The sequence below is a fragment of the Ctenopharyngodon idella genome, chromosome 1 (genome assembly GCF_019924925.1).
Source record: "Ctenopharyngodon idella isolate HZGC_01 chromosome 1, HZGC01, whole genome shotgun sequence".
Taxonomy (NCBI): Eukaryota; Metazoa; Chordata; class Actinopteri; order Cypriniformes; family Xenocyprididae; genus Ctenopharyngodon; species Ctenopharyngodon idella.
The window spans coordinates 39,971,453-39,995,781 of NC_067220.1; the positions used below are offsets into that span (position 1 = coordinate 39,971,453).

Below are 24,329 nucleotides of genomic sequence, written 5' to 3' on the forward strand. Positions count from 1 at the left end.
GGGGTCTGTTTCAATAAGGAGGTTCAACAAACTCTAAGTTAAAACTTTAAAGGGTTAGTTCACCCAAAAATGAAAATTCTGTCATTTATTACTCACGCTCGTGCCGTTCCACACCCGTAAGACCTTCGTTAATCTTCGGAACGCAGATTGAGATATTTTTGTTTAAATCCGTTGGCTCCGTGAGGCCTACATAGGGAGCAATGACATTTCCTCTCTCAAAATCCATTAATGTACTAAAAACATATTTAAATCAGTTCATGTGAGTACAGTGGTTCAATATTAATATTATAAAGCGACGAGAATATTTTTAGTGCGCCCAAAAAAAACAAAATAACGAATTATTTAGTGATGGCCGATTTCGAAACACTGCTTCAGGAAGCTTCGGAGCATAATGAATCAGCGTGTCATACTATTTGCACCTCATATTGTACATTAACATGATGCAATAATAACAGAGTGTAATGATTATAGCCTATTTATTAAAATTTTAAATACTTTTATCATTATTAAACACTCGTTAGGCACTTCCACTTTTAGAACCTTTTCTTCATTTCTATTGAAAATGAATCCTTTCTGATATGATACGTGATGGGAAAAGGGAGAAGAGCGAGCTCGGCAAAAGGAGGATTCGAACCCAACCAGTCGCACCACAAGTTAGTTCTCTGTGCCCAACGCGTTACAGAGTAATTTAGATCCCCCCCTGGAAACAAGACTAAATATCTTATATCATTTTCTTATATAGAAAATCCATCTTGATTTAGAATTTTTAGATATTTGTACTTGAAATAAGTTAAAAATACTCAGTAAATAAAATATTTTTGCAGCGTGAATGAATGAAGTATTTAAACAACGCTTGCGCTTTAAAAGGGGGAAGAGACCGAAAGAAACTCTGGGTTTACCGAAGAGAAACCTGCTCCCGACCAGTTTAGGTTCACAGAGTAAGTTACCATGGTAACTGACTCTGAGTATAAGTTACCTCTCTTTCAGAAACAGGCTTGACTTACCCTGCTTTCTCGAGTTTGACATAGGCCTACCTCCCATTCTGAAACGGAAAACCCAGAGTTTCCCTCTTTTTAGGGTTAACATAACATACATAGTTTTCACTTAACCTCCTTTCTGAAACGGGCCTTAGGCCGTTAGTCCATCAAAGGAGGATCTAAAGAACCTCGGTCTGTATTGAATTGAGACTTTTACTGATTGTTATAAAGGGCGATCTTCATAACAATCAGTGCCAGATGCCCTGCCCGCTGTCTCCACAGCTATGATTCAATTTCCATTTTTTCGGCAAACGAGAGAATGTTCCTTTCTGCTGTTTGTCTGAGGGTAATAAACACTGTGGGCGGGAGGATATGTTGTGACAGTTGCTTTTAGTTGCGCTTGCTCATGAAAGGAGCCAGACGTTTAGTCCTTCTGGAAACATTTGCTCCGTTCCAACACTGCTGCAAATGTAAAGTCTGTTCCAAAAGGTAGGTAGCATAATTATGCTGCCATCTAAAATTGCTTACTTTGGCCAAATTCTAGCACTGCATGTTTCCTCCTCAGAAAAGCGAATCCCACAGTGCAACAAATGCTTAAATCCATCCACGATGGCAAAGAGAAATGTACTAGTATTTCATTCAGTATTGAAGTTGACTATTTGTGTGCTGCTTATTTTTATGCTTTATGAGTAGCGTGTCATTATCTTAGCAACAAGCTCACTCACTTAGAACATTCTATTTTATTTAGGATGCTCCCTCAGAAGACAGCAAGGGCGCTCAGTCAGCTCACTTGGATCTGGAACAGAGCCATTTATGCAACACAAGCAGAACAATTTTCGGTGTAAAATTAATTTGTTCTGTATTAACATTTTAGGGTTGGTAACACTTACAATTTGATTTAATTAGTCACAGTTAAAGGCACAATATGTAAGATTTTGGGTTAAAATGTCCAAAAACCACTACAACAGTGTGATATATTTGTTGATGTGTGTACTTACATTATCCCAGATGTTTCCAAGAATGTTTAAATCCAGAGAAATGAGCAGTTTTAACCAGGACCGTGTCTGTGCAGCACCTATCAATCACATCATACCCGCGTTACCCTCGATTTTCCGGGGCCTATGGTGCGATGATGTCTAACTATTAGTCAATGTCTTGCTCTGGAGGCAGGAATATGCCAATATATTTGCCCGTGTGACGTCACAGATCCCGCAATAACTTAACAAGTCATTTTTGGAGCTTGATTAAATCAATGCTTTGTTTATAACATGGAGGATGTTTTTAAGCTCTGAAACTTGCACAATGTTTTAATGGTACAAAGACCTCTTATAGGCCTATGACAAAAGATTAAGGGAAATTTTATTTCTCCCCCTTTAATATTAATTTTATGAATGATTAAAAATAAACAAAGAACAGTATATGACACTATAAATAAATATTAACTTAAATTAATGTTGTAAAAAAAAACTTTTTTTTTTTTGTTCATATTTAATACCTTATTTTGTAAAGTGTTACCAAACCATTTATTCAGCTAGGAGGAAAAAAAGGTTGTTTTAAAGGCACAATATGTAAGATTTTTATATTAAAATATCCAAAAACCACTTGCACAGTGTTATACATTTCGTTCAATTGTGTACTTACATTATCCTAAATGTTTCCAAGAATTTGTAAATTCAGAGAAATTCACAATTTTAAAGTGCCCGTCCCTCCCTTGTCACTTGTCGCCTGTCAATGACGTAATATCCGTGTTATCCCTGGTTTCCTTGTGCTGCATAGTAACCATGGCAACAGACGTGGACGGCTGCGTAATGTCAAACATTATGGACCATGGCAAGCAAACTTTGGTACAAAAGGAGAAATAAAACGAGGATAATATCGGCGTGGCGCTTTGCGACAAACTTTGACTTGACAGAGATGCTGCTCTTGCACGTTATTAGACAATGTAAGCAAATGTAGGCTACATAAGACTAATCAATTTTATATGGCTGACATTATAACACGATGAAATGTTAGAGTATCATCAGTATGATATTCTAATGTTGATCTAGCTTACTGTTAAGTCTCATACAGCCAACAAACTAATACACAGAATAACATTACAACTTTCAACACGCTTAGATGCAGTTTAGTATGATAGTGTAACGTGAGATCAAGTGAAACAGCGCTGCGTTACCTCACAATTTTAATTTGTCAAGTAAATGACCTGTATGAGTTGTATTTCAGCACTTGCGAGTAGTTCGGTAGAATGAAATGTCCTCATTCCTTTATATCCCCCGGGACTCGCATGTGGCACTGATATCTGTCTCTCATTAGCAATCGCGCCCGCGGTTCTCGGCCACGCCCTGCTTCGTACCACAGTCATGTTAAAAACATGCATTCACTCATCCATAAACATTATTTCCCCATAAACATTATTAGATCCATCGGCATGACGACAAGATCCATGATTCCACACTCATTCACTGCGTCATCAATCTACGCCTTTGTTATTGATTTGAAGAGTTTAGCGACCCCTAGCGGCGAAAAAAAACAAAACAAACATATTGTGCCTTTAAAACTTGTATTTACTTTCAAAATACAGATACTATTTTCTAATATTTCTTTCTCTTTTTTTTTTTTTTGTAATATTTCTTCATTTGTTTTTGTCAAGAGTGAAAATCCAAAGTTTTTTTGCACCATTGTTTTGATTTCTGTCTCACGGTCCTCATGCAGTTTTAATTCATGCTGTTGGTGGCCGGACTGTACTGAATCAGAGAATCACGGCACACAGATTAAATTACCAGTCCTGCGTTCCACCCAGTCACTATACAGGATTTAAAGCTGATCTCTAAGAGACGTGAAATAACAACATGCTACCAACACCGGCTCATTCCTGAGTATCCTGACCTCCCATCTGTCAGTGTGCAGTCACATTTACAAAGCCTTTTTTTTTTTTTTTTGTAGTTTTTTTTTAACTTTCAATGTGATATCTCATGGGTTGGCTTAACCTTAATCCCCTCCAGACACACTATTTGTCCTGGACAGAAGAGAAAAGAGGCACTAATCGACCATGTGTCTACTCTTAAGACCAAAGATAAACACAGTACAGAACCTTTTGTTTTCACATGATGTTCCACATGCTTACTTTCACATCGTACGGCAAGATGGAAAACTGTTTTGAGTTACAATCATATTCATCTTCAAAGCATATTTAAGGGTGAATAGTCCAAAAAGTAGATTTTTTCTCCCTATTTTATAATATGCAGGTATATAAAATGTAAACAAAAAATATGTTGATTAAATTTGGGTTGCAAACAGCAGGGAAAAAACTATGTTAAAAGTAAATACAATAATACAACAGTGTAGAATTGGTGAAGCAAAGCAAGTTGAGAACTGAGATTTAATTGTGGTTTTAAACAGCTAACTAAAAAAGAACCTTGGCTGACAAGGGCTTCTCTGGTCCAAGGTTTATCTTGGATGGAGCGATGTATGTAACTGTTCACAGTTTGAGTCACAAATAAATAACTTGATCCTGGAACACCCTGAAACCCTGTTCAAACATTAAGAGTTTATTTGGAGATGTGCAGCACAAAAATTTTATTTGAATGATTTAATAAGTGCCCATAAAACAACTCTAAATGTAACAGCAGTCAAACAGTTTAGGTCTGTGTATGTACACGTACAGAATAGTTCAAAAATACAGTAAAAACTGTAATATTGTGAAACAATATTACAATTTAAAACATTTCTTTTCTACTTGAATATATTTTAAAGTGTAATTTATTCCTGTGATCAAAGCTGAATTTTCAGCATCATTACTCCAGTCTTCAGTGTCACATGATCCTTCAGAAATCATTCTGATATGATGATTTGCTGCTCAAGAAACTTTTATTATCAATGTTGAAAACAGTTGTGCTGCTTCATATCTTTGTGGAAACCGTGATACATTTTTTTTTTTTTTTCAGGATACTTTGATAAATAGAAAGTTCAAAAGAACAACATTTAGATATATAAATATTTTTAATATTATAAATGTATTTTCTGTCACTTTTGATTTATTTATTATCGCATCCTATCTTACCGACCCTAAGCTTTTGACCGGTATATGTTTGCACGTAAATCAGCGGGTTTTACTGGTTTTGAACGGTCCCAGCTGTCCTGAAGTGTTGCCGGTTTATAAATCAGCATCAGTACCCATGAGAAGGGAGGTAAATAGAGACATTGTGGTTCGATCTGTTTCTAGCATTTAGCGTTTTAGGAGATTTAGGAGGTTATCTTTTTGTGCCGAGAGTCATGTATCTATTCCAGCTTCAAGAGCAGGAGTCGCCAAACCGTTAAGGAAAACGCGTCTGTTTTTCTCATAAGCTCAGTAAAGTGATAAAGCACTCTTGTCAGCGCTTGACTCGATATAAAGTAAATGTTGTACGCCTGTTAATGCCTAGTTTTGTTGTGCATCATAATCAGTTGTGTGATGTTCTCTACATATATGCTGTGAGACACCACTGATCCTGTTCACTCAAGTAGAACAAATAGTTTACACTGATGCGATAACGGTAGCCTATCGTTTTCAAAAACTTGCACTTTGAAACCCGTTTTCAAAAGTTTCCGTTTTCCCCCAAAACTTCGTGGTGGTGTAAATAAACGGCCAAAACGCATAAAAAATGTTTTCGTTTTTAGTTGTCATGTAACCACACAATAAGCAAATAATGCTAATCATGAAAGGTAGACTCAACTCCATTGATTTAAAAAAAAAAGTTTGGTAGGCTCTGCTTTCACGCCAGTTCGAAATGACCGTTCACCTCCTTGTAAAACTCATACCTCAGATAAATTTAAATAGACGCTTCATTAGCGGCCGTTTAAATGGACTGCACGTGACGTTACCGTCGACCGTTATGACTGCGGTTACGCCCACTGAGTGCAAAAGACTGAGCGGCAGTATTGGTTTTCAGCGTGAATGCCGCGAAAAACACACATCCAAAACTGGAAAAAGCTTGCGACTGACTGTACAAATAGCTTTGACACAAAATTTGAGGTATATTTTTACAGACTGCTGAAAGCTACAGAAAAAAACTAACAGGTCGCTGCAATTCACAGAAACAGCTGGACTCCAGGTAAAGAAACATGTTTTGCAGTTATCATTTTGTGTCAAAATGTTGGATTTTGGGGTAAAATCATACCCTGTATATTGTATTGTTATATATTGTGTTGACAACTCATCAATTAAATATTTACCATCTTATATTCTGCGTAATTGGGTGTTTTTAAATAAACACTGACAACTATACAAGTTTTAGGGCTGGACGATATGATGATATATATAACATTGATATAAGTGATCACTCCGATTTAGACCTACCTATATTGTAGTTATATAAAGCGTTCACAGGCGGATTTGCTTTATGTATTTCCCCGGCGTCAAAATCAGGCACATATAAATGTCTGGAAACACCATTCCTGGCTGCATGCCAATATCCATGGATTGGGTTTCTTTGACATGTCATAAGGAACACTTTCGAGCCCAACCTTTAGTTGTAATCGTTTGTTTTACTCGCGTTTTCGCAGTTTCCCATATTAAATCCAGTCATGCTGCAGGTTCTTTTGCCACTCAGTCCAGCTGAGGGAGTGTGTTCCGGCGGGAAAGTGACGTCTAAGCACCCTCTATACATAAGCCGTCCGCCATATTGGAGCGATCCGTAAACATTCGAGAGCAAGTTGACGTCTGCAGCCGTTTTTAGACGCATAATATCTATCAATATGTGACCCTGGACCACAAAACCAGTCATAAGGGTCATTTTTTTGAAATTGAGATTTATACATCATCTGAAAGCTGAATTTCCATTGATGTATGGCTTGTTGGGACAATATTTGGCCAAGATACATTTAAAAATTTGGAATCTGAGGGTGCAAAAAAAAAAAAAAAAACTAAATATTGAGAAAATAGCCTTTAAAGTTGTCCAAATGAAGTCCTTAGCAACGCATATCCACTCACAATTTTTTTTTTTAAAATATATATTTACAGTAGGAAATTTACAAAATATATTCATGGAACATGATCTTTACTTAATCCTAATGATACAGTTAATTTGATTTCAATGATTAGTAAATCATTTTTTGTTTCACTGTTTAGAAGCAACGTTTTTCCTCACAATCTTGAATTTATTTTTTCAAAGATCTTGTGCAATGCATTATGGGATTGCCTTCTCTTCAAAGGACGGATGCTATTCTGCTTTAAAATTGGCTTCTAATGAGGTATCTTGGGAGGCAACGTAGCATCTTAAATTGCTGCCTACGTAGGCAGTTGACTGGGAACAGAACAAATGCGTTTTTCAGTTTCAGGCACACAATGATAATTCCCAGTTAATGGTGTGTGAGGAGACCCATTGTTCCTCTAATGAAGGCTTTTTTTTTTTGCGCTCGACCTGTTACATGGCAATTCGCACACCGTTTATTTCTCCCAAGCGGCCTGCTCGTGTGTTTTTCTATTTGCTCAGTGCGTTAAACCGACTCAGAAAGTCTTAAATATGATCAAAACAAGTGACGGCATTTGACTGTCATGTACGGAAACTGTCTTTTTATCGATTTGACACAAAAGTGCATGTTGTACCCAAGTGTGCACATGTGTGTTTTGGATTGAACACAAGGAAAGGGAGTTTCTTTCAAGTTCCTTTTAGATTTACTTTACTGTTCATTTATTTGTAAGTTCACAGATTAATAACAATTGTAATTTGTAAATTAACCTCTGAACCCTTTAAAGTCTTTTCAAATGTTTCTCTGATCTAGAGAAAACCCAGTAGGCAGATATTATTGTAGCTTTAACTTTGTAGCTGTTGCATCCAGAACGTTGTTCCAGACTCCAGATGTGACTGTTGTTTTCCATTATAGTTACACAGCGTTTCTGTTTGGGGTCACTTTAAAAAATACAATGAACTACAAAATATTAGAAAAAGGCATTAAAACTAATCCAAATAGACAACTGTATGCACACTAACAAGAAAACAAAATGTGAAAATGCAGTGCATTTAATCATTTTTGTACCTGGGGACCCTAAACAGAACTAGTGTGACTTTTTTTTTTTGAAAACTTCATCATTAAAAAAAGACTTAACAGAATATGGTTAATACAAACCCTGTTTTTGAGGTCAAGGAACAACTACAAACTGTTTATTTGTATCACAAATGCTTTATTTACACTTTACTCTTATTCATGGAAGAGCCAAATTATTAGTTAATTAGCAACCCAGTTTCACTGGAAAAACGTGCCTGTGGCAAAATATCTGGAGAAAAAAAAAAAAAAAAAAAACCCAAATTCCTGACACGTTCAAAGTGAAATGTCCAGTGAGTGACGCTAAAAGTGTGTTAGTTTTATCTGAAACAGATGAACGTGAATCTGAAGTTTTATTATGTTGGTTGTACTTTTATTTTTATTGCTGCAGTTGAACACTATCCGTCGAGTGGCGGTAAAAGGTTATTAAAAAACATACCACCTGCACTAAATCTAACCGATAGTGTTAACTACGGAGCCCCGCACATGACATGCAGGAAAAAAAATAGTAGGCTAAATTGTGCGCACTATTTACTAATTCGTTCCCTCGACTTATAAATCGCGCGATTAAGCAAATCGAGGGAACGAATTAGTAAATTGTCTGCACAATTTAGCAAATTGAGGGAATGAAATAGTAAATCGTGCGTGATTAAGCAAATCGAGGGAACGTCTTAGTAAATCGTGCACATGAATTAGTAATCCGGGGCGAACGAATTAGTAAATCGTGTGCACGAATTAGTAATCCGAGGAGGGAACGAATTAGTAAATCGTACGCACGAAATAGTAAATCGTCTGCATGATTTAGCAAATTGAGGGAACAAAATAGTAAATCGTGTGCAAAATTAGTAATCTGAGGGAACGGATTGGTAAATAGTGCGCACAATTTAGCAAATCGAGGGAACGAAATAGTAAATTGTGCGCACGATTTAGCAAATTGAGGGAACGAAATAGTAAATCGTGCGCGATTAAACAAATTGAGGGAACAAATTAGTAAATCTGTGCAAAATTAGTAATCTGAGGGAACGAACTGGAAAATAGTGCGCGCAATTTAGCAAATCGAGGGAACGAAATAGAAAATTGTGCACAAGATTTAGCAAATCGAGGGAACGAAATAGTAAATTGTGTGCACGATTTAGCAAATCGAGGGAACAAATTAGTAAATTGTATGTACGATTTAGCAAATCGAGGGAATGAAATAGTAAATTGTGCACTGGATTTAGTAAATCGAGGGAATGAATTAGTAAATCGTGTGCACGAATTAGTAATCCGAGGGAAAAAATTAGTAAATCGTGCGCACGATTTAGCAAATCAAAGGAACGAAATAGTAAATTGTGCACAAGATTTAGCAAACTGAGGGAACGAAATAGTAAGTTGTGCGTGATTAAGCAAATCAAGGGAATGAATTAGTAAATCGTGTACACAATTTACTTTTTTCCCCCTTTATATCATGTCGGGGCTCCGTAGTTAACAAAAGCAAACGTGACATAAAAACGCATTTGCTGAAGCAACTGTGCCATTTTAGCTTAGTCTTTGAGCTTTTTTTTTATTGTGACTCAATAACGCAAGTGCCGTGCTGTATCAGGTGAGCTACCGAGCAAGTTTACTTCGTCAGAAAAGCCATATATATAAAGCTGGTTATGTGATGCAAATGTCAAAATGTATTAGTTTACAAATCATGCATTATGGTAAAAGTGTTTTAAGGTCAAAATGTATATTGTGCAAGGGCAAAAATAAATCTTTATTAATGGATAATCTTTCCCTGAAATCGTAATTTTTTTGTGAAAAGGAATAAAAGTTGTTGGTGATTTACTGGCACTAGTGATCATTTCAACTGGAATCTGCAGTGAAATGTATGTAGGTACATTTTTGGAGTTTAGGGTTAGCAAAAATGTGTTTTTTTTTTTTTTGTTTTACATTAGTCTGAAAGACAATCGCTAACTAGACATTTCATTTGGCACTTTTGTTCAAATCTGTTAACTCAAGGTTTCAGCCAGCAACATAATTTCTGCTCTATAAACTACATTAATCACAGAACCTTTGGTCCGATCACTGAAAATGCTTGTTGGCATAAAGTGGGTCTTTGAAGCAATAAATATATTAATCTGGGAGTATTTTCTTTCATATTGCTCATAAATGAGTTCAGTCTCTCATCAGTGTCATTTTTCATATCACAACAGTTGGCTGAACCAAATGGTCTTCAGTTATGTGATCTGAACCTTTTCCATTTGTAATTCTCTTGGCTCTTCTAAACTTTTTTGGGCCTGTAATTCATATGTTCATGCTGTGCGGATCTTTCCAAAGTAGACCACCAAACCTTTAGTGTATTTTTCCGTCTCATCCCTTCACTTTATTTGTGTACATTCCACATTCTCAGTCACTCTCAAAGATGAAGTTCTAATGTCGTCTTCCGCTATCTTGCCAACAATCGCCCTTGTTATCGAGCGGCAGTTAGCGAGTTTGACGGCTCCGAGGCACTTTGTGCCATTGTTCCTAACGCTCACAAAACACAGAGTGTTAATGACCCCGTTGCTCATAGCGATGCACTCGATGATGTAGAAAACAACCAGCGAGTTACGGCCGCGTGTGATCAGCGCTGGGTAGAAATCGCGCAGCAGCGTGAAACTGTAATACGGCGCCCAGCACAACACATACGCTACCAGAACCGCGATCAGTGCCACGACCGTTCTGCGCCGACGCCGTAGTCGTTTACGTAGCTGGTCCGTCGGAAATCCCGGGAAGTTCTTGAACCAAAGCTCCCTTGAGATCCGCGCATAGCAGACTGACATGGTGACCACGGGACCCAAGAACTCCACGATGAAGATGAAGAGGAAATAGGAGCGATACATGAGCTGCTGGTCCGCAGACCAGATCTGGGCGCAGAAGATCTTTTTGTCGTGGCCGAGCGCGCTGTGCGGGTACTCGTGTTCTGTGGCGAAGTAGGCCGACGGTACTGCGATGAGGACTGGGATAATCCAAACCCCAAAAATAAGCCAGTACGCTGTCTGAAACTTCATACGGGGCTTCAGAGGATGAACGATAGCCATGTACCTGTTGAATACAGAAAACTTTGAGATAACTGCCTGAATGCAGATGCACATAATTATTTGTAACATAGAAAAAACTGTTTTGTGTGGAAGCTTGTTTCCGCCACTAAAAAAAAAAAAAAAAAACGTAACTGCGACTTTTTATCTCACAATTCAGACTTTTTTCTCACAATTGCGAGTTTATTTCTCGCAATTGTGAGTTTATATCTCGCAATTCGTACATTATAAGAAAGAAAAGAAGTCAGAATTGCGAGATATAAACTCACAATTGCGAGAAATAAAGTCAGAATTGCGAGATACAAACTGCAATCCTGACTTTTTTTCCTCGCAATTCTGACTTTTTTCTCACAATTTTTACTTTTTCTTGCAATTCTGACTTCTTTTCTCAGAATTGTGAGATATAAATCACAATTGCGAGTTATAAAATCCAATTCTGAGGAAAAAAGGAGAAGGTGCTCACTGCAGAGCAAATGGGTGGAGCTTGCGTTACGTTAATGTCCAGCGAGGAGGAGCGAATGTACAACCACACCCTAATCCTACCTTAACCCTACCCACAACTCTATCTCTCCACCCCACTGGACGTCCAGAGAGGAGGAGCTGGCCATCATAGACTCTGCAGTGAGTACCACTCGAAAAAAAGACTGACTTTTTTTTCTCAGAATTTCAAGTGTATATCTCACAATTCTGACTTAAATAATTAGCAGTTGCATGTTATAAAGTCAAAACTGCGAGATATAACCCACAATTATGGAAAAAAGTCAGAATTGCAAGTTTATATCTTGCAATTCTGACTTTATAATATGCAATTGTGACTTTATATCCCAAAATTCTGACTTTATAATATGCAATTGTGACTTTATATCCCAAAATTCTGACTTTATAATTGCAAGTTTATATTTCTGAGAATTTCTGAGAAAAAAAAGTCATAATTGTGAAAAAAAAAGGTCAGAATTATGTGATTAAAAAGTCAGAATTATGTGATTAAAAAGTCAGAATTGTGAGATAAAAAGTAAGAATTGTGAGATAAAAAGTCAGAATTACTTTTTTTATTTTTTATTCAGTGGTGGAATCAAGCTTCCATAGTTTTGTGAATTGTGGCACTTGTCACAAAATAATTTAAATTTTTATCTCAATGCAATTTTTTTTAGACTTATTTTTCAGTAAAATATCCAAAAATGCTTAAAGCAAGTAAATCTACTTGAAAAGCAACATTGTTTGCTTTTTTTCAAGATTGTATCTTGAATAGAAGTGTATTTTGTGTTACTTATTTTCTTAGTTGTTTATATTTAAAACAAGTGAAAATAATTATCTTTGCAGTAAGGCAAAATTAAAGAGGTATTGCAAAATAAGAAAAAAATGAATATTTTAAAAGTCAAATCAGTGACAGTTGCCATGGGACAATGTTCCAGAGAAAAAAAAGCAAAAATGTAAGGATCATATTTTATAAAGCTCATATGTGCTCATAAGCTTATATGTATTACTCAGGAAAAATGGACAAATTGGAGATGTAAAGTTGCCTAAATTATCCTGTTTATGTATGTATATAATGCATATATATTTGTTTTTGCACAATGTAGAATCAGTAAGTAAGTTCAAGAAAGCACATTTAAAATGAAATTTAATTACATTTAAAATTCAGTTAAAAATAACTGAAATTCAAATAAACTTTTATGACTCAAAAAAGTCTTTTTTACTAGAAAAGGAAGGTTTGTCTGCTGAACAAACAAATCTGTTTGAAATTTAGCTATAGAAACTATAACACACACTTCAACATAAGCCTATATACATTTTATATTATTAAATTGATATATCCAAAAATATTAATATTACATTTTCCAAAATTGCAGTACCTGTTTAAGTTATTTTAATTAAAATGCAGGAAATTCCAAATCCTTTTAATTCCAATTCAACTAGCCAGTTCTTAAATTCTGCCCAAATATAGCATTTGGACTAGATCTGGATTTAAATCTGGATCAGGAAACTTTGAACATTTAAAATGGATCTGGTGTTTGTGATAGATCTGTATTGGTATTTATTAAACATCTCTGTTCAAGGCTCAAATCCTCAGAAGCGTCCAAAAGTGGAAAATGAATCAGGATTATCAGTCTGGCACACAGCGGTCTATTAACACACAGACTCTCTGATCTCTCTGTCTGATCTGATCACTGCTCCCCGTCCTTAATGAGATATTCCACGACCTTTTGACATTCATGGTGAATAACAGGCTCCTCCATCTCTTGCTCTCTAAATCAAAGGTACGACACTATTTCTACCCATTTATACTCTGTCCGTTTTCATTAATAGCACATCTTTGCCCAAGGCTCTTCTTGTTTTGTCTCATGTGGTGAGATCTGTCCCACTCTCTGTAATAATAATTCTAAATAAAAATTTAATTTGTTAACTCATCTGTATGTAACTTGAAATTCTAATGTTACAAAGAATTCTGTTCTTTGTGGAGTCTCTGCTAGATCGGCAGGAGTGAACAGAGTGTACTTTTGCCCCAAATGCATGCGGTTACTGTGATGCATGGGAAGACTAAAGACTTGTTTACTTTATTAAATTTACTATTGATATGTATCATCTGTGCTACTTGGCGAGGTCCCAGTTAAGAAGTCAGTCAATTCATGGGAAACTGCACACTTGGAGCAACAGGTCGGATAATTTCATGAATAGCATTGTAAGATACGACAGCGGCTCTGTTCCAAAAACTAGTGAGCTGCCTAAGTAGGGAGCATTTGAAGGCATTATAGTCTGTCCCAGGTAACTTTTGGCTAAATGCTGCATTATATGGAGAAGACAATCCCAAAATGAATTGTAATAAGCTCAGTAAAAAATAATCCATCCACAATTACAAATATCATTCATTCAATACTGAAAATATTACTAAAATAGTTGTCTAGTTAAAGATGTACTATTTGAGGCCTTGTTTACCTTAGTGCGTTTTCGTTTTAAAATGCATAACTTTTGCTACGGTTACACCTGTCGTCTACACTACGCCGGAAAGTGAGACTTTCGAAAATGCTACAGACCCCGTTTTAGTTTGAAAATGCCGGGCTTGCGTTTCAGTGTAAACGGACCAAAACGGAGACTTTTGAAAACGATGTTGTGGCTGCCCACTTTTGCTCTGCTTATCCTTGACAACTGTGTAAACAAACATGGAGACTGAACTGCAATCTTTGCTGGCTTTGTTGTGATTTTTAGCAGCCATTGCGCAGTTAAACTCTGCATTTTTTTAATACTGCAGCTACCTACATGCACACATGATGTGCATAAACGGTCATGTGACATGCGTTTTCGGCCGTGAGACGGAGATTGTTTCTGAAACACTGTGGAAACGCCAGTGTAGAATGATCGTTTTCATTTTAAAACACCGTTTTAAAACAAAAACGCACTAGTGTAAACAGGGCAGCAATGTTGTCAAAACAATCCCTGTTCACACCGTTGTCAAAACAGTCCCCGTTCACACGGATCCGCAAAAACGATTGCCCATTTTGACGGTGTCACGTTTTCACAAATCTGCGTTTTTTTTGTAGTTTACACCGAGGCGATAATGGTATCGTTTCAGAAAGGACTGACTAATGGGTTTATATTAATAGGGTTATATCTTTAGAGACTGTTGGATGTACCATACTGTGCGCAAGATGCTGATTTAATGAAATGCTTGCAAACAGCAAGCATGTCAGCTGACATCTAAGGTCTCTATTTACATGAGCTGCTGCTGGAGGCTAGATACAGCATATTCTCCCTGGCCATTCAAATATTGACATGCTAATTAGCTAGCTTAGCTTCAGAAAATGCCCAAATGTGATGCAAGCGCAATGCAATTCCTCACATGCAGGTGCAGCTGCACCTCAGAAAGCATGTGCTCCGAATGTATGAATGACATCTGCACCTAATCCAAAGCTGTGTATCCTACTTGAGTCTCTCCTAAATCTGAACTGCTGAAGTCTCTAATCCTGCCTTCAACTCCTTCTGAGAAATTTCTGCTTGCAAGATTGGAAGTTATAAATATGAATTTGTGTACATTTAAGTGATTTTCATTTAATTCAAGTGATTTTCGTTCTGTCCCTGCCATTGATATTTTTTAATCAAATCCACAAATTCATTTGAAGAACCAAATTAGCCAGAGATCAATTATCACGAGTAGAAGATCTGGCATCTGTCAAATCATCTCAGATATATTAAGTGAGATACGAAGATTGGACCCCGACTTTTTTTACTAACATTTTTTTGTAAAAAAAAAAAGCTATTTTGGAAATGTAAGTTAAAGCATAATAGTGATTGCTGTATGACAGCTTAATTTAGGCAAAATTGGCATTTAATATTAATATTTTATATATACTACTGTTCAAACATTTGCGGTTGATATGATTTTTAAATGTTTTTAAAGAGGTCTCTTATGAAATAAAAATACAGTAAAACAGTAATATCATGAAATATTAATACAATTCAAAATAACTGTTTTTTTTTTTTTACTGTTCTATTTGAATATATTGTAAAATGTAATTTATTCCTGTGATCAAAGCTGAATTTTCAGCATCATTACTCCAGTCTTCAGTGTCACATGATCCTTCAGAAATCATTCTAATAGGATGATTTGATGCTCAAGAAACATTTCTGATTATTATCAATGTTGAAAACAGTTGTGCTGCTTCATATTTATGTGGAAAACATGACACATTTTGTTTTTCAGGATTATTTGATGAATAGAAAGTTTAAAAGAACAGCATTTATTTGAAATAGAAATCCTTTATAACATTATGAATGTCTTTACTGTCACTTTTGATTAATTGAACGAGTCTTTGCTGAATAAAAGTATTAATTTCTTTCAAAATTATATTAAAAATGACTAATTTCAGGCCCTATTTTGTACACTATTCATAGAAAGTGACAATTTCTCATAAAGCAGCAATCTTTTTAAACTTACAAGCTAATGATGTGCATTTGGTGTGTAATTCCTGAATTTTGACTTTCTTATACAGCCACAGTGAATCATGGGAGATTTTGGCTGCACCCGAAATAGCATACTTCCCTACTATATAGTAAGTGAAAAACAGTATGTGACAAAAGAAGTATGTCCAAATTCACAGTACTCATAAAAGAGTAGGCAAAAATCCCCGGATGACCTACTGCTTCCAGCGAGATTCTGAAGTGAGCATAAGATGGACACTTTACTATCCCATTAGGCCATGGAAGAGGATTTATGAATGGCAGTGAAGTGACACAACTGATGCTGGTAGGTCACATGATAATGACAAACATGGCGGAGTACGTCCGGATTACATTCATACTGCACACATTCATACTATATAGAACATACTTTTTCAGTGGATGTGAAGTAATTACTTATTCAAAATAAGTACCTACTCAAGAGAGTATGTGATTTCGGACGCAGGCTTTGTCTCACCATTGCCTAATACCAATTTGCCATGATTATTTAATAAACAGACCCCAAAGTCTGGGGTTAAACAAACTCCCACTGCTGTGTGTACAACATTTAGCATCATGCAGCACAAGCTCAGAGAGACAAACTCACCTGTCCACCGCAATGGCTAGCAGGGCATTAGTGGACACGTAGAGAGACATGGTCCTAAGGTAGTTAATGGAGATGCACAGCACAATCCCATGATCCCATGACAGCTGTTTGACCACGTAATAATCCACCAGAAAGGGGCAGCACACAGTGGCCACCAGGAAGTCTGATACTGCCAAGTTGGCGATGAGTAAGTTAGTGAGGTTCCTGAGTTTTTTGTAACGTGCCAATGAGGCAATAAAGACGCAATTGCCAACGCCGCAGACCAGCATGATGCAGACCAAGACCACCGCGATAACGATTGTGGCCATGAAGAATGCTCGTCCCTGAGTCGTGTCCGGGATCTCGTCCACAGGAACCTCGTAGTCCAGAGGGATGTCGTAATTCGGCATGAGGTCATGAGGGCTCCCTGACGGGTGGATGAGAGTCCATGTCTCGGTGGAGGTGCTTCTGTTGTCTTCTCCCATCTTCTCTTTTTACTGGTCTGTCAAAGCACCAGGGTCTGCCATACTCTTTCTCCAATACAGAATCTGCTGTCGGCTGCAAAATTAAGAACATTAGTTTCCACAACATACGGTTAAAGGACATTCATCATAGTTTGGCAGTTTTCAACAGCGATACCACACTCTTAAAAATACCTTTTTTATTGGCATCTGCAGTTCCATGAAGAACTTTTCCATTGCACAAAATGTTCTTTATAATCTTCAGATTATTAAAATGTTCATCACACTAAGAAAAAAAGGTTATTTTTGGGGAACCAAAAATAATTCGTATATATGCATGCACTGTTAAAAATAAAGGTTTTAAAAGGGGGTTTTCACAGTGAAGAACCATTTTAGGTTCCTCAAGGAATCTTTCAGTGAACAGTTCTTAAAAGAACCATTTTTTGTTTCTTTTACTGAAAGATTCCTTGAGGAACCCAAAATGGTTCTTCTGTGGTATCACTGCGAAAACCCCCTTTTAAAACCTTTATTTTTAACAGTGCATGCATATATATGAATCATTTGTGACCCTGGACCACAAAACCAGTCATAAGTCACACGGGTATATTTGTAGCAATAGCCAACAATACATTGTATGGGTCAAAATTATGGATTTTTCTTTTATGCCAAAAATCATTAGGATATTAAGTGAAGATCATGTTCCATGAAGATATTTTGTAAATTTTCTACCGTAAATATATCAAATATTTATTTTTGTGAGTGGATATGCGTTGCTAAGGACTTCATTTGGACAACTTTAAAGGCGATTGTTAGGAAAGGCCAAATATTGTCCTATGCTAACAAACCATACATCGATGGAAAGCTTATTTTTTCAGCTTTTAGATGATGTATAAATCTCAATTTCAAAAAATTGACCATTATGATTGGTTTTGTGGTCCAGGGTCACATTGTTGGTTCCCCAAAGAATGGAAAGTTCTTAAAAGAACCTTTTTTTTCTTAGTGTGAAGAACATTTTAATAATCTGAAGAGCCCTTTTAAGAGCCTTCTGTGGAATGGAAAGATTCCATTGATGTTGAAACCATCAATGCCAATAAAGAACCTTTATTTTCAAGAGCGTATAGTCAGCAAGAGATCACACACTCTGCCTAACATCTCATTTTGGTGTTTCATAGAAGAAAGAAAATTATATGAAGTCGGACTGGCATGAGGGTGAATAAAAGACAACAAAATGTTCACTTTGGGGGTGAAGTGTGCTTTTAATGGAAGAAAACACATTCACAACCCAGTCACTGTCTGTGAAATGTGTAGATGAGAGACAAAAATGTGCTTGGTTATCTGGCAGTTACTGATTTTTAAGTTTGGAAAGCTCACAGATGGCAACATTAGGGATGGATTTATGATAATGCTCAGATTTAGGTGCATGTTTAATTGAGACTTAGCTGAACTGTTTTTTTCTTTAAAACAGAACATAATTCACTACAATTTTTTTTTTTTGCGTACTAATAGGATCCGTAGTACGGAGTTGCCTATTGTGTCAGTCCCAGTTAAGAGTGACATAAACTAGAAGTTAATATAGCCTTTGTGTGCCAAATAACAATCAAACAATTTTTAATTTATGAATACATGACTGGCCTAAAAAAGATTAAAACAGACTTGCATTAAGCTTCCACAACATACATTTAAATTCTAAGAAGTGCTATATATTTATATTTTTGTTGCATGTATGCTTAAAACGCATTTACAATTACTTTGTGTAATAACCAAACTGTGACTCCGTATTTAGGAATGGCACTATAATAAATTAGATGTAAATTGATCAGTCATGGGCAAAACAAGCACTGTCGAAAAAAGTAAAATCACAAACGTTTGCATTATTGACTGCTATCAGCAAACACATACAGTACTTATAATGAAGTATTTACAATAAATCGTTCACAGTGTATAAACAATACACGCACTGTACAGTCTGTGATGTATAAAACGTATTCTGCACTTATAAAAGTATTTTTTGAGAGCTGTTCACTGGTCAACAACAGCCTCAGAATTAATTGGTTACAACATATTTTACAAACTTCTAAATATAGGATTTGTTGTAGTCTATTCACCATTATAGAGTCAAAACAATGTTTTTTGTTTGTTTGTTTTTTTACAGAAAAATGCACAGATCTGCATGGGGAAACACAACGATTTAACTTTCACTTCAGAAATAAAAAGTCATATAGCCTACCTTCACAGTATTAATCCGTTTGCTTTACTCGTTTTGATCTCCGAGTTTGGACATGTGTGCATCTTCAGACTGTCTCCTCTAGTTTCTGTGCGCTGCTGTTCTCTCAGCTGATGAATGAAGCAGCGCTCAGCGCCTCCTGCTCCTGCCCTCTAGCGGCAGTGCCGTGTGTCTGCAACCCGGTCACATGATCGCGTATTTCTTCGCGTATTAACTAAACTTATACAAACGTGTCATACTAAATTCCCCAGCACTCAGAGCTCGTAAAAATACACATGACTGTAATTAAAGTGGACAGCGTCGACAAATACAAACTGGACGGACTACGAAATGGTGAAATGCTAGTATATGCAATAAACGCGCCAAGTCGCTACGTTGCTTGGCAACCGTAAACGGCTACTGGACCTATGAACTGCTTGGCGGACTTGTTTATTCCGTTTATTATTCATTTTTAATGTAACTAAAATCTCAGACTGCTGTTACCGCCGTTAAAACACTGCATTTTATAATCCACTCGAGTTTTATGTGATTTTATTACAGGTAAGGGGGTGTTCTTAGGTGAAGCAAATTACCTTAAATAGAATAGACCTTCTTTACAGCAGCGCCATCTTTGATTTTTAAAGGGAATGAAAGCGAGGCTGTGAGGGATAGACGTACATCTCTTCGGTGGGTTGTACTGTTATTTAGCGTGTTTTTGGATTGTTCTGCTGACGAAACACTGCAAAAATATTTTTACAAGAAATTTCAGTAGACAAAAAACTACTTTTAACCCTGGGATATAGAGTCCTGCCTTTGACTTTTTGTCTTCCAAAATAAATTCATAATTTATTTTTTACTGAGATTCAACATTAGATAAACATTTATCATTTATAGTTCAGGTAGCCTAAATGTCTTTTTCATGTGTGGTTTTCATTTAAAGGCCCTTCGGGAGCAATATTTGTAACTGCATTTTGTAGTTCAAGGCTCTTTTTCATTCCAGATTTCTGTGGTCTGAATCCAATCACTGAACCAACTTGAACTGATTAATGACACTATTGTCTTTATACAGCTGCTTTACAGCAGAATTTGACTTTGTCTCATATTTGATGAAGTTTGCAACATTGTTCATTATTTTCCTGCTTATTAGACCTACTGTGAAGCTGCTAGGCAGTTTTGAAGGTATTCTGGTTGGTTGCTAGGCCATTACAGTCTGTTACTAGGGTGTTTTTTGGTTGCTAAGGTGTTCTGGGTGGTTGCTATGGCATTGCTATATAGTTGCTATGGTGTTTGTGGTTTGAAACAATCTGTATTGTATAAAGCACTATATAAATAAAGGTGACTTGACTTGGTCTTGTTCAGTTCAGTGGAAAATGATTGTGAACATGATATTCAGTTTGGTCATAATTAATATTTCTGTACTCATGTCATCCTTTAATTGTTCTGTTTCAGGTGTCAGCAGGGACTGATGACTGTGAAAACCTTGAGAGAAACAATCTAGTTCAACCTTAGACATAAATTACTGACATGGTGTTAAAGGGTCAGCAATTGACCCCGATACCCGACGAGAAGAGATTTCATCAGGTAATTTCATTGGGAAAATAAATCTACAGCTCGAAAACAAAAACATGTCCAGTTCCATTTCTCCCAAAAATCAAAATAAAGACACAAGAAAATGTATTTCACTTAAAGATGATGAGGACTACTTTAGGTCCATTACTTTTTCTTTCCTTATTTTTTTTTTTCAATTTTATCACATTATTTTCATAACAATTAAGCATAGAACTATGGAAGCTTGTTTTTGCCACTAAATAAAAAAGGTAATTGCAACTTTTTGTCTCACAATTCTGACTTGTACTAAATTGTGTGATACAAATGTGCGATTGCGAGTTATAAAAGTAGGATAACCTGTTGTAAAGTCAATTGTGAGATAAAAAATTGCGAGAAAAAAGTCAGAATTGTGAGAAAAAAGTCAGAATTGTGAGATAAAAAGTCAGAATTGTAAGATAAAAAAAGTCAGAATTACGAGAGAAAAAAAGTCAGAATTTCGAGAAGAAAAGTTGCAAGTATCTTTTACATTTTTTTAATCCATGGCGGAAAAAAGCTTCCATATATTTGCCCCTTAAATTATCCTTATCCTTAAAAATGTTTCTCATTACAGAACAGCAAAATGTGTTTAGTTATGCAGAAAATAATGTTACAATGAAAACATGTTATTTAAACATTCAAATGAAAATGTGATGGAGGTAAACAAGCTTCCAGAAACTATAAAGTAATTTGTCACAATGCAAAAAGCAATATGATCTTAAAATAGGCTTAATTTTCTTTATGCAAAAGATAAATTCTTCTTTTTTTCCTTTTAATTTAGGGTTGAAATATGACCTAGACACGTTTTTGTGGGATTCACGAGATGAGCTTCTGCAGGACAAGCTTCTGGACAACCTGCAGAAGAAAGTGAAGCAGGTGTTGTGTTAAAGATTTACTCACATGTAGAGCACAGAATCTATCAAAGAGCATCGTGCTGTCCTGCACACACACAATTCTTCACTCCCTGACAGAATCATGCCTGAACATCCTCTAAATTTACAGCTCCGACACTGATAGGAGGGGATGGTAGATTGCTGCGTGGACAAAAATATCCCTCTCTTTCTCTAAATCACTCACACATGCACAGCATCCTGGGAAAAGTGAGCCATAAAAGCGGCACTGAAGCAGCTGAATATCAAACAGTGATCTTACAGAGACTGTGCAAATGGGCAACACAGCAGAACAGAATTATAATGTTCCCTTCATAATAAGTGAAGCTCATTATAACAGGAAGTGAAGAAGCAGTGATGCTTTAATGGTGGACAGCTGGCGACATCCATTACACTGCATCAGAGACCCGGTGAACTCGTCTGACGGCAGCAGCAGACGCCTCCCAAGTCCTTTACAAAAATGCTATCTGAATGTCCAGCACGCTTGAGTTACTTCACAGATTGTGTGCGGCTACCTGATGTCTGACCCAGATCAGAGCGGTGTGAACCGAGATGATTAGGCTGTCATGACGACGAGAGATCAGTAGTCTGAGAGTAAACGAGGATGACGGTAGCTAATATCTTCTCACATCACTGTCGTTACAAAAGGACTTGCTCTGAGAACTATTTTACAGTTTACTGACCACAAATACAACTAATGCAGAAACGGCAGGTTTTTTTTTTTTTTTTTTGGCTTGACAAAGCCTTGTCTAAAGAATTTGAAACCTTTAAGATGTATAGACAGGGTGTTTCAAGGTTGCTAAGGTGTTCTGGTTGGTTGTTAGGGCATTTGTAGTTCTGGGTGATTGCTAGGCAGTTTCAAGGGTGTTCTGGTTGGTTGCTAGGCCATTGCAGTCTGTTACTAGGGTGTTTTTAGTTTGCTATAGCATTGCTATGTGGTTGCTAAGGTGTTCTGGCTGGTTGTTAGGGCATTTGGAGCGATTGCTTGGCAGTTTCAAGGGTGTTCTTGGTGATTGTTACGCCATTAGAGTCTTTCACAAGGGTGTTTTTGGTTGCTAAGGTGTTCTGGGTGGTTGCTATAGCATTGCTATGTGGTTGCTAAGGTGTTCTGGTTGGTTGCTAGGGCATTTGTAATTCTGAGTGATTGCTAGGCAGTTTCCAGGGTGTTTTGTATGGTTGTTATGCCATTAGAGTCTTTTACAAGGGTGTTTTTGGTTGCTAAGGTGTTCTGGGTGGTTGCTATAACAATGTTATGTGGTTTCTAGGTTGTTCTGGTTGGTTGCTAGAACATTTGTAGTTCTGGGTGATTGCTAGGCAGTTTCAAGGGTGTTCTGGTTGGTTGCTAGGCCATTGCAGTCTGTTACTAGGGTGTTTTTAGTTTGCTATAGCATTGCTATGTGGTTGCTAAGGTGTTCTGGTTGGTTGTTAGGGCATTTGGAGCGATTGCTTGGCAGTTTCAAGGGTGTTCTTGGTGATTGTTACGCCATTAGAGTCTTTCACAAGGGTGTTTTTGGTTGCTAAGGTGTTCTGGGTGGTTGCTATAGCATTGCTATGTGGTTGCTAAGGTGTTCTGGTTGGTTGCTAGGGCATTTGTAATTCTGAGTGATTGCTAGGCAGTTTCCAGGGTGTTTTGTATGGTTGTTATGCCATTAGAGTCTTTTACAAGGGTGTTTTTGGTTGCTAAGGTGTTCTGGGTGGTTGCTATAACAATGTTATGTGGTTTCTAGGTTGTTCTGGTTGGTTGCTAGAACATTTGTAGTTCTGTGTGGTTGCTAGGCAGTCTCAAAGGTGTTCTGGTTGGTTGCTAGGCCAATTAGAGTCTTTTACAAGGGTGTTTTATGGTTGCTAAGGTGTTCTATAGCATTGCTATGTGGTTGCTAGGTTGTACTGGTTGGTTGCTAGGGCATTTGTAATTCTTCCCGAAGCCAACTATGGTCGCAAGTTCCATCGTTACTAACGCAATTCAACGGAACTTGCGACCATAGTTGGCTAACGATGCTTTTGGGAAATGCATCCCTGGTTAATTGCTAGGGGATTTGTAGTTCTGGGTGGTTGCTAGGCAGTTTCAAGGGTGTTCAGGTTGGTTGCTAGGCCATTACAGTCTGTTACTGTGGTGTTTTTAGTTTGCTAAGGTATTCTGGGTGGTTGCTATGTCATTGCTATGTGATTGCTAGGTTGTTCTTGTTGGTTGCTAGGGTATTTGTAGTTCTGGGTGTTGCTAGGCAGTTTCAAGGGTGTTCTGGTTTGTTGTAAGGGCATTACAGTCTGTCACTAGGGTGTGTTTAGCTTGCTAAGGTGTTCTAGGTGGTTGCTGTGTCATTGCTATATTGTTGCTAGTGTGCTTTGGTTGGTTGCTAGGGTATTTGTGGTTGTTAGATTGTACTGGGTTGTTGCTAGGCTGTTGAAAGGGTGTTCTGGGTGAATGCTGCTAGGCCATTAAAGTCATCAGTCACTAAGGTGTGCTGGGTGGATGCCAAGGGGTTGCAAGGCTGTTCCAGGTAGTTGCTAGACGGTTTTAAAGGTATTCTGAGTGGTTGCTACGGCATTGGATTGTTACTAGAGTGTTCTGGGTGGTTGCTAGGGCATCAGTAGTCAGAATGATGAAAGAAACAAGATTATTTTAGAGTGATGTAAG

At 37.1% G+C, this 24,329-nt stretch overlaps 1 protein-coding gene across 1 annotated transcript; it reads right to left on the reverse strand.

Annotated features, from left to right (window-relative positions):
• Positions 1-8,124: 8,124 nt before the first annotated feature.
• prokr1a (prokineticin receptor 1a) lies at positions 8,125-19,736 on the reverse strand. The gene is made up of 3 exons (XM_051909684.1): positions 19,245-19,736; positions 16,578-17,114; positions 8,125-11,045 (listed from the first exon to the last, which is right to left on the reverse strand). Exons 2-3 carry the CDS (start codon positions 17,039-17,041, stop codon positions 10,340-10,342), a joined length of 1,170 nt encoding a protein of 389 aa, XP_051765644.1. The 5' UTR covers positions 17,042-17,114; positions 19,245-19,736; the 3' UTR covers positions 8,125-10,339.
• Between the last annotated feature and the right edge of the window lie 4,593 nt (positions 19,737-24,329).